The following is an 11,583-nucleotide window of genomic DNA, read 5'->3' on the forward strand; positions in this document are numbered from 1 at the left end:
ACTAATATAGTCATCGTCCATTACCACATACAGTAATATACCAACGAAAGCTAAGACGACGGATGGACCATATGGGGGCAAAGCTAGTTTACGGGCGCCCGTAAGTTTTGATCCGTACGGTCGATTTTCCGATGGTTTTCATTAACTTTTTTGTTGTTTTGTGAGGGAAAAAAATTGAGGAACCGGAAAAATTTGAAAGAAAAAATTTCAAAAAACAAACTTAAAAAATTTGACGAGAAAACTTTTATATTCAAAACAATAAAGCTTGGATAAAAAATTTTTCATCCAAAACCAAATAAAAGTTTGGGTAAAAAATTTTTGTATCCAAAACAAAGAGAAAATCAGATAAAAAATTTCTAGAAACAATTTTGAAAAAAAAAACCGACTTACCTAGACGCGCGCCGCTGCCCCAGGCCTCTCCTGCCGCGCCCGCCGGAGCATCCCCACCGGCGGCGCACCTCGGAGCCTGCCACCGCACTGCTCGCTGTGCCCCCAGGAGTAGGATCCGGAGAAAGGAAAAAAGGAGAAGAGAAACATAGTGCCATGGGGGAAGTAGTTTCCCTCGCGAGATCCGGTTCCAGTCCGGGGCGGCGACCTTCTACCGACAAAGGAAAGCTCGAGCTCTGTCCTTCGTTGTGCTGCGCGTGCTCAAGCTCTGATGGATCTAGATCGAGCTACCGGCGGCCGAGCTCTCAAACAAATGGAAAGGGAAAAGGAGAAGAGAGAAAGGAAACGGAAAGACCAAGAGAGAGCGCGCTGGTCAAGAGGGGGAAACGATAAATTAGATGGACGTGGGTCCACCACGTGGGTCTGTTCGACCGGAAGTTCTGGTGGGAGCGAGCGATCGTAGATTGAGCATTGGGTACTATATGTGACGATGCTGTCCGTTCCATACGGACCCCGCGGTCGCGGAAGATCGGGAGTGCCGACGGGGACGGGGTAGTTGTGGATTCGGCATTTCAAGCTGTCACGTTTGACCCTGCATTTGTTGCCGCCTTCTTTATTCTTCGTCTTCTCCACACGCCCAACCGACCCCAAACTCCCAAAGCAGAGAAGGCGCAGGGAGGAGAGAGATCCGCCGCCCCCTGCTGCTCGCGCTACCCCTGCTCGTCTTGCACCTCTGCATCGCGCCGCCGTTTTGGCTTGCACGGCACGGACGCCAGGGTCTCGAGCGCCCCAAGGCCCAGCGCTCTCGGCCCCTTGCCTTCCCCCCTGCCTCGCATAGCCGCCGCCTTCACCTCCCCCAGCCCACCCTTCCCTGGCGCCCCCATCCCCGCGGGCCCCCTCCTCCGCGAGCAGGCATCACCAGCGGATCTCCCCCTCCACGCTGCGCCGCCTGTGCTTTCCCTTGTCCCCGGTTGGTAGCTTCTCTTCGCCCTCCATCTCCTATTTCTTCTTCACGCGCTTGGGCGGGTTCCATTCCTCTTACTGGATCGGGGACAGGAACATCAGCCACAAAGCTCCCCCCCCCCCGCCCCCCCCCCCCCCCCCACCCCCACCGCCCGGGCGGGGAAGTTCTTGGTTAATTGACCTTTTCAAATCGTATATTAAAAAACACTGCAGGACGGTGGATCATGGAGCACGGGGTTCTTGGCTCCAGGTGCGCCGCCGGGGCCGGGCAAATCTTGACGACCAAGTCCAGGGCCGCTGCGTGAGTGCCGCTCGTCCCCTTCTCTTTGTTGCCATTTTCCTTTCCTCCAGATGTTTCCTTTCTCGTGTGAAGGTTCATCTGCGACCAGAATTGGGATAGTATAATGGAATTAGCGCTTCAGGTTCTGTGCTGTTGGAACAGTTTTAGCTAAAGGTGTCCTGTTGAATCCTAGAATGAATGGATTTTCTGGTGCTCTTAGGATACAAACTCCATCTTCATGGGATTCTCGCATAATTTAGGATTTCTTGATGGGTTTATCTTCTCATTTTTTCTTTCTTTCAAGATGTTCCCTTTTTCTTGTGATGATTGATCTGTCATCAGAGATGGCACAGTTTCCTTCCATTTACTATGCTGGATGGAGCGGTTTTATCCAAAAAAGTTGCATTGAATTTGCCAGTGTCCTTGCGACGGTAAATCTGTGGGATTCTAGCACCATTTATGCTTCCTTATTATTTTTATTCTAGTAGTTTTATCCCCTACTGGAGGGGCACTCATTTCAGTACATTATTACTTGACTAAGATCATTTCATTAAAATCCTGAAATCATGATATGTTACCTGACATGATGTGATCTGGAGGCTAGATCCCACATTATTGTGTGTTTGCAAGTCACTTTGTTGGATTCAGATTTTCTGGAAAAAGGTTGATGTTATGAGATCTATCCCAATTTTTATCCCTTATTTGTTGATTATTTTGTAAAAAACACTTAGGTTTATGAATTTGATAGTAACAATTCATAAGGTATATGTAATCAGTTAAGTGCTGAAACAGTTGTATTGCTAGTAAATATTTTTTCTTGAACCCAGAATAAATCTTGACATATTCAGAATTTTATCCTTCCAGACACTAATTTCCATATCATTTAGAGATGTGTTCATACATGATATTGCCACTAGAAATGGACAGACAAACAGCCTTTGTTTTTAAATTGGATGATCTGTTCCGTTGGCATCCAAATCTACATCATGTTTTTAATATTGATTGGTTGTAGCTACTATTGGCAGGTCATGTGGCAAAAGAACTACTACAAGTTTTGCTTGTGGCTACTATTTCTTTATTGTTTATTGTACAGCACAGAAAACTCGAGGTTTTTTAAATTTAATAGGAACAAGTCATGAGATTTGAGATATATTTAAACAGTTAAGTTATATTGCTAAATAAGTTTTTGCTACTAGGGTTTTTATTTGAGTCCTGGATAAATGTTGGCATAATGATATACAGCTTTTATCCTTCCACAGAACTGATTTCCATATCTTTCAGAGATGTGTTCAAGCTTTGCTTAAACAATATTGCCACTGGGGATGGAAAGACAGAACACCTTTGTTCAATTTGGATGATACCTTCTGTTGGCATCCAAGTATACATGTTTTTAATATTGATGAGCTGTTGTTATTATTGGCAGGTCATGTGGCTATAGAACGTCAACAAGTGTTGCCAGTTCTCCCAAACATGATGTTAAGCCATTTCAATTAGCAGCAAATGGATCCTCTTGTTTGGCTAACACAAGTCCAGTACTTAAAAAGCAGCAGAATCTTTCTGTTAGGTCTAGCTCCGCACATGTGGTTACCACTTTTGATGATGCCAAAGGTGTATCTTCCAGTGTTGTTGAAGAAAAAATTGGAGTCCTCTTGTTAAATCTTGGTGGACCAGAGACCCTGGATGATGTTCAACCATTTTTGTTCAACCTATTTGCTGATCCAGTAAGTAAAACATACCCCACAATTTTATTACCACTGTACCTGTTCACTCATTGTTATTATACTCCCGTCAGCTGAATGAGTGCCAACAAACAGTAACTGTTTTTCAATATAATTGAACATTGGCCAGCACTATATTTATAACACATCTGTCATCAATTATATGGATATCTAATCCTGACACCCCCCCCCCCCCCCGCCGCCTCTTACATGTACTGAATTATATTTCCTTTTTCCCTTTGTTGTTAAATTCAGTTTTTATTTATCATAGGATAACAGAACTTTGCTGACTCTTCAGGATATCATTCGACTCCCTAGGCTGTTCAGGTTTCTTCAAAGACCACTGGCCAAACTTATTTCTACTTTTAGAGCTCCCAAGAGTAAAGAGGGGTATGCATCGATAGGTGGTGGATCACCATTGAGGAAAATTACTGATGAGCAGGTAAAAGTTCACAAGGTTGACTGTTCTGAAATTGCTGCTATTCTACTTTACTTTGGTCCGGAATTGATTGTAACTTGTCAGCTGGTCATAAACCTGGTGACCTCCTCTGAGTCTTGAATAACATTTTGACTTAATTTCAGTGTAGTTCTGATTAAAAAGTCTTCCCCATTCTCATTAGAATAACTGATAACTGATATTCCAGGCAAATGCTCTGAAGATTGCACTGGAAAAGAAAAACTTGCACACGAATATTTATGTTGGGATGCGTTATTGGTACCCTTTCACAGAAGAAGCCATTGATCAGGTGAAACTTCTTGACTCCATTGACTAATTTTTGCTTGTTGTAAATCCTTTTTCATAGGTTTCATCCTTTATATCTCTAGTAGCATAACTTCAGTTCCAAATGCTTGTTATTCTAGCGTACTGCAGAAGAACATAGTAACCTCATTAACTGGCATACATAGAGTTTTTCTCGAACACACACGAGAGCTGTGTGTGCTACTACATTATAGAAGAAGAGAGGTGGGCACACCCTGAAAAACCTCAAGTTACATTTGCGCCTTTTTTCTGTAAAAGAACGACCTGTAAATGACCTAGACGCGACGGGATGGGGCTGTCAAGAGGCAGATCCCTATAGCCCCTGCCAGGACCAAAATTGGGCTTCCTCTTCGGCAAGCAGTAAGATGGTTGACATATTTGCTATGGCGCCATCAAAAGACAACGGTTTTGCTTCCAAAGAGTCCTAGCGCCAAGAATAATAAGAGAATTGACCCCTTGTTGTTGTTGGCTGTTGGCAGCTTCATTGGTTCTATGCCACCAGTCCTCGAAAGATGCATCTTCCATTGCGGGAGACAGTGCTTGCAGACCATACTGTTGCAGGAGAGAACAAAAATTGTCTAGCAAATAAACTGTTATGAGTTGGTGATCCAGTGTCTCCTCGACCTGGTCACAATGTGGACAGCGTACTGGATGAGGCAATCCCCATTTTGCAAGTCAATCCGCAGTCCAGCAGCGCTTGTGTACCACAATCCACATAAAACATCTGCCTTTGCCAGGTGCCCAAGACTTCCATATGTACTCCCATAACCGGAGTTGAATAGATCCTTGGAAGAACCCCTCATAAACCAATTTAGCTGAGAAATGACCTGACAGTGCCAACGATGCGACTCCTCCACACCAAGGCTGTAGAACAATACCCAAGAGGTCCCAAAGATAAAAAAGATTCAGCAAGGATCCCCACCGAGATTGCTCCCTGGATATCCCGAATCGAGCTCTGATGGGCTAGGGCCTGCTGTATCGTGCGTTTGTTAGCTTTCCTGATAGGGACAGCAGCAAACAACAGAGGTGCAGTATCTTCAATCCGCTGCCCGTGTAACCATCTGTCCTTCCAAAATAAAGTGTTTGCTCCATCACCAACTGTAGTCTCAACTCTCAACTTCCATGGAAAAGAAAGACCGAGCACAATCATGGATCTTAATTTGAAATCTGGACCATGGCTTTCCAGGCTCAGTTCTTTTGAAGCCATAACCATGTCATCTTCAGAGACCACCCAAGTATTTTATGTTCTCAACCCTCCAAGCTCATGGAGCTGTTGTACCTTTGTCCTAGCAATTAACTAGTGAGCGCCTTTGGCATCCTTTTCTCTCCATAGAAACCTCTTTGAATTTTTTCGATTGCCTTGATAGCCCAAGCTGGTAGTTCAATGGCCATGGAAAAATATACAAGCACGAGTGTGAGCACACATACTGAACTTGTACAGCCCGACCAGCCTGTGTCGTCAAATCCACTTTCCAACCAGGAAGTTGATCGGCTATCCCGTTGATAATGGGCTGTAACTGAGCCTTTGTCAATTTTCTTACAGAGAGAGGTAACCAAAGGTATTTTCTACGGAATTCCTGCAGCTCACAAGGCAAATGCTCTTGGATCACTGCAAGATCTATATCTGAACATAGGATTGAAAGGACATTGCTCTTTTGCACATTTGTTGAGGCCCGAGGCATTCCCGAAAAGCTGAAGGATGTCTAAAACCATATCAATTTCATCTGCAACTGGCTGGAGAAAAATCCCCACATCATCCACATATAACGATATCTGATGTTGAAGGCATACATAGAGTTATCCTGATTAATTCCCACATGCATATGAACTTTCAACTGTACATGTTTGCACTACAATAATATATGGTAGCCAGATCCATTATTGCAACCAGCATTAATGGCATGGTGCTATATTTTTTGTTGAAAATTAGTATTCAGTAATAATAACATAGTGTAAGGGTGTATAAGAAACGGAATGCTTATTCATATCAAAACTTTAAAAAATTTGAATGACGTAGGTGGGAACAGGGAGGCTGTTTTTTTTTCTGATCTAATTTTCTTGAATGGAGTTAATATTTCGCATATTTTAGTTGAGATTTTATCTGCACTCATCTAATATATGTAATTTCATATGTTGAAGTATTCCATAAAATGCATTCACGGTACTGTTGTCCATCCAACTTCTTAATGATGATTAATTGTTTCCTGTTTTTGGTTGACAACAGATTAAGAAGGATAAGATTACCAAGCTAGTTGTTCTCCCACTTTACCCTCAGTACTCCATATCAACAAGTGGATCAAGCATTCGTGTTCTCCAAAACATCGTCAAGTAAGATGCCGCCTTCTTACAGAATCCAATCATGACACTGCAGGAACATAAATACTGATACGAAGGTACCCATGCAGGGAAGATTCATATTTTGCTGGCTTGCCAATTTCTATCATTGAATCATGGTACCAACGTGATGGCTATGTGAAGTCAATGGCTGACTTAATTGAGAAAGAGCTATCTGCCTTTTCCAATCCTGAAGAGGTCTGCTCATTCCTAATTCCTCATACTTCTGTCTTCATTCGAATTTTGCATATGATTGCAGGGGATTGCTTGTTCCAAATAAACATTTTAAATTTCATTACAGCTATTTGCATAGCTGTTACATTCCTTGTACAAATTTTATTGCAACTATGATTTAACATTGTTATATACATACCTTTCTCTAGATAAGGTTAGCAAGTAATATACAAAAAAAAAAGTATTAAAGGTGATCAAATGCAAAAAAAAGTGGTAGACTTTCAACGATAATACTTTGATAACATTGCATCTTTTGTTACCTTTACTAACATATCAGAACAAAATCAATATTCAGAGATGTATTCTGGGCATCAGTTAGTGGCAGAGTCAGTACTATATATTGTTTGCTGAATTCAGTATTGCAGTTGGTTTAACTGATAGCTGGAAAAAAATGTATGTGCTGGAGTTTCATTTTGACATTCCTTTATACTGTTATGAAAATAAATGCCAGGTTATGATTTTCTTCAGTGCACATGGTGTGCCTCTGACCTATGTTGAGGATGCTGGAGATCCTTACAGAGATCAGATGGAGGACTGTATTGCTTTGATCATGGGGGAATTGAGATCCAGAGGAATCTTAAACAGTCACACTCTGGCATACCAGGTACTCCCTCTGTCCCAAAAATATAGCTATTTTTAGTTTTTTCGTAGTCATATCTTTTAAACTTTGACTATGGATAGTAAAAAAAATCATAAAGATTGACAACATAAAAATGATATTATTGATTCAAAATGAAACCAACTATCAAAACATGTAACCTTTTCTATTTAAAATTAATTATTTTTGAAGATATTATCGGTCAAAGATGAAAATGTTTGATTTTGACCAAGTCTAGAAGTTATATTTTGAGATGGATGTGGTATATAGGATATTAAAATTTAAAATTTGATAGGTACTTGTGTCACTAACATCCTGAGTTGTAAAAATTTATTTGAGGAAATTCGAAGCAGATAATTTTTTTCCCTTATGTTCAAATGATTGAAATCTATTCCATCCAAAAAGTTTATAAGTCGAAAAAAATTCAAGTTTATGCAGCTCTGGATTAAACCCCTTTTTTATCTTTCTGGTTACTTTTTACCAGTGCTAACATATCTGTGTACATGCAGAGTCGGGTGGGGCCAGTTCAATGGCTGAAGCCATATACTGACGAAGTTCTAGTTGAACTTGGTCAAAAGGGTGTAAAGAGCCTCCTGGCTGTTCCAGTAAGGTAATCATCGAGTTTAGTATTATAATGTTTCTGTTTTTCCACATGTCTTGTAATTTTCTCACATTGTTTTCCCATACAAATGAGATGGGTACTGGAATATCTTCATTTTCTTGGGCTGTATGTAAAGCACATCGTCCTTCATTTCTGCCTTTATTTTATTGCATTGGTACCACTGGCACAATCTGGTATGTCTCATTGTCTCTGTGTTTGGGTTCCATTTCACGAGCCTTCCAGGTTTTGACACTCATATCACAATGACATGTGGGGCCAATCTGAATCATTGACATGTGGGTCAGGGTGTGAAATCCTGAAAGGCTCACGAATTGGAACCCAAATTCTGAAATTTCTTGTGTTAAAACTGGTACTTCATTCAGTAAATTGTGAGTTTCATATCTTTTTCCTTATTGGATGTTTTGCATGATAAAACAATCTCAGACCTGTTTTTGTATTACCAGTGCATGGCTATTGATTTTTTGCTTCATGAAGGTGCAGTATGCTAGTATCTGGTTTACTCTGCTTACAAGACAAGATTGACCTGATGTAGTTATTGGTACTTTTCTTACCATCCTTTGACCGCCTCTAATCTGAACCATCTAATTATACAGCTTTGTGAGCGAGCACATTGAGACTCTGGAAGAGATCGACATGGAGTACAAGGAGTTGGCTCTGGAATCTGGAATCGAGAACTGGGGCAGGGTTCCTGCTCTTGGATGTACTTCCTCATTCATCTCTGACCTTGCTGATGCTGTTGTCGAAGCCCTGCCTACTGCCTCGGCACTCGTGACCAGAAAGCCCGATGACACCGACTCTGACCTGGACCTGATGCATTACCTGACTAAGATGTTCTTCGGCTCAATCTTGGCATTCATCCTGCTGTTATCACCAAGACTAATTTCTGCTTTCCGGAACACTATGCTTTAGGTTGGTTAGGTAAGTAGAAAAACGTGTGATAAGCACTTATCCAAAACTTAGTTTTGAGATTGATAAGTGAAGAAGAAACAACTTGTTAATCATAACTAGAGGTTGCCTTTGACTTTAAGGTGGAGGCTTGTAGTTTGCTGGTTGTAATATTGCTCACAGGAAAAACTGAAACTATTGTTCACATAGCTCGACTACAGATCAAAGTTCATTATAGTTCCTTGAACTTCCTTCCTTTGGATGATTTGTCTGAACACTCCATCTTTAGTTTTGCTCACTGGTAACACCGAAGGCTGCTATGCGTGTATATGCTATTGCTACAATTGTTTATGCTTGTCAATGTGACCGTTAGTCCTTTGCTTATATTAAATGACCACAAATTAGATCTGTGGATCTGACCATCTGCATAATAGTAGGTTATGATTAATTCAGAGTGTTTCTAATTGAAGCCATCTTTACTGCAATTCTGGGTGAGGTGCAACGCAGCCTGCACCGGCTGCTGCTGCGGGGGTTCGTGACGTTAAATCGAGGATATTCATCTGAAACCAGGCCATGCGCCCGACAGCAGTTCAACATGCTGACAAGAAAGATGTACAGCTTCTTCCTCCGTTCCAAATTGTAGATCGTTTTGAAAAATCTAGATATATGATTTTTGCCATGATATAGTGTTTATCTATGTGCATAGTAAAAGTTATGTATTTAGATTTATCAAAACAACCTACAATTTAGAACGGAGGGAGTACATGAAGAAATAAAGGTAGCTCGATCTCAAGTTCTCAACTTATTTCTCGACTGAAGGAGCTCAAGCTAGACTTTGTTCTTTTGAAGTCGATCTCATGTATTTTGGGCGGAACTGAGAATACCGATGCTTTCGCAAAAGAGACACTGAAACACTGCATAATTCTGAGGGATAGTACATAATTCCACGATACTAGGATATCAAAAGGTCTGAACTGGAGCAAACTACTACTTCAGCTGCAGACAGAAATCATGGTCATTCATAATTATAAACTTGTGCCCGGCAATGTCTCTATTGAATATGATCTCCGTATGCTGCCCGGCTGTCCTGTGCGCACTGTTCGCTCTTCTTGTGCGGTCGTGCCAATGTGCCAAAGCAGTAAACGAACAAAAGATCGATGCATAAGAAATGAATCAAACAAAAGCTAAATTTATGTTGCAACATAAAGATAATATGCAGTCAAACAAGCTTCAATCTGTCAGCAAGTATCTGAGAGTTGATGCTACTCCCAGTCTTCAGAAAACAGGGTACAGAGCGAAGTAGAAAGGATAGCTCGCACCAGAATCAAAACCACCAACAAAGATAAATATTCTAGAACATTAACATTAAGGGGAATGGGCTTGCATGTCCCAACATTAACAAGAGAAAAAGAAGGGAATTTAACATATCAACCTGGCACAGTGGAAAACATGGAAGTTTGTGTGTAGGAGCTAGAGCAGGGAAAGGTACACAAGTCAGAAATGTAGGAAATTCTAACATAACTATTTATGGATTTGTTCATTCATCACGTACCTATACAAACAGCATAAGTAATATTTCATGCGAAAAAATAACAATTAAGATCGCAATATGGCGCAGTAGCACAGCATTATTAAACATGTAGCAGTTCACGCAGTGCATGAGCTGATGGATCCTACGGTAGACGGTTGCCGCATCTTAGACTTAGGAAGTGATAACGAAGGTGGCACACTAGTACAAAGTGATGGACTATGGATAAAAGTCCCCACCCCTCCCACTATAACACCTGGGTTTTATGGTCGGGTTGGCTAGGTGGGGCACGCTAACATGGTACCAGAGCCGAGGTCTCGAGTTCGAACCCACCTGGCCACGCATTTCCGCTGCGCGATTTCCCATGCGCCTCTCATGTGCTGAGACCTGCTGCGGGCTACGCCGGGCTCGCACGCCGTAGGGGGAATGATGGACTATGGATAAAAGTCATCACCCCTCCCACTATAACACCTGGGTTTTATGGTCGGGTTGGCTAGGTGGGGCGCGCTAACACAAAGGTTGAGTTTTAACTTTTAAGGTTTACTCTGGCTCGTTCACCTAAACAGTAAACGCGGTCGGTGTGGATCTATGTAGCATGTAAACTGTGTACACAGTATTACACAGATTGCATGTTTTTGTACTATATTGATAAAAATAATTATAATAACATGTATATATGTCTAAAATCAGCTAAAAATAATTTTAATGACAAGATGCAAATAAATAATTTTAACTGACAACACGACTATTGAAATGATTTGCATGCGCCTTGCACGAATTAAAATTGAATCCTTAAACAAGGACTACAAAAGACATGCTCTATCTCATAAACAGGATGCTACTTACCCTAAACAGCATGCTACTCACCTATTTAGGATGTTTTTCCCTGTGCCGTGTAGCCCATTTCGGTCGTGTACACACCGTGTAGCCCGTGTAACGTGTAATGTACCGTTTTGGACCTAAATTGCACAATAACACACTATGTACCTTTTACACGGCGTGTACACGACCGTGTAGCCTGTGTAGGCGAACACTACTCTCCCTCTTCCATATATGGAGGACAAGTAGTTCTTATAGTTCTTGGGAGGAAGGTTGAAGATAAACACAATGGAGATCTCAATAAACTATTTGGATTGCTTATAAGATCAGTACAATCTCTTGTATTGAAGGAAACTGTATGTAAATTATTAGTATTAGATTTCTAACTGTTTTAACTTTGTAAAAGAAACTATGAAGTTAAATAGATATGATCATAATATAGCCTTGTCAAGAAG

At 41.3% G+C, this 11,583-nt stretch overlaps 1 protein-coding gene across 1 annotated transcript; it reads left to right on the forward strand.

The window, feature by feature from the left end:
• The first annotated feature begins 984 nt into the window (after window positions 1–984).
• LOC120660269 (ferrochelatase-1, chloroplastic-like) lies at window positions 985–9,109 on the forward strand. The gene is made up of 10 exons (XM_039938695.1): window positions 985–1,357; window positions 1,564–1,651; window positions 3,054–3,351; window positions 3,647–3,790; window positions 3,993–4,094; window positions 6,333–6,436; window positions 6,514–6,640; window positions 7,128–7,280; window positions 7,784–7,884; window positions 8,490–9,109. Exons 2-10 carry the CDS (start codon window positions 1,575–1,577, stop codon window positions 8,803–8,805), a joined length of 1,422 nt encoding a protein of 473 aa, XP_039794629.1. The 5' UTR covers window positions 985–1,357; window positions 1,564–1,574; the 3' UTR covers window positions 8,806–9,109.
• The last annotated feature ends 2,474 nt before the right edge of the window (window positions 9,110–11,583 follow it).

The sequence above is a fragment of the Panicum virgatum genome, chromosome 2N, assembly GCF_016808335.1.
Source record: "Panicum virgatum strain AP13 chromosome 2N, P.virgatum_v5, whole genome shotgun sequence".
Classification (NCBI taxonomy): domain Eukaryota; kingdom Viridiplantae; phylum Streptophyta; class Magnoliopsida; order Poales; family Poaceae; genus Panicum; species Panicum virgatum.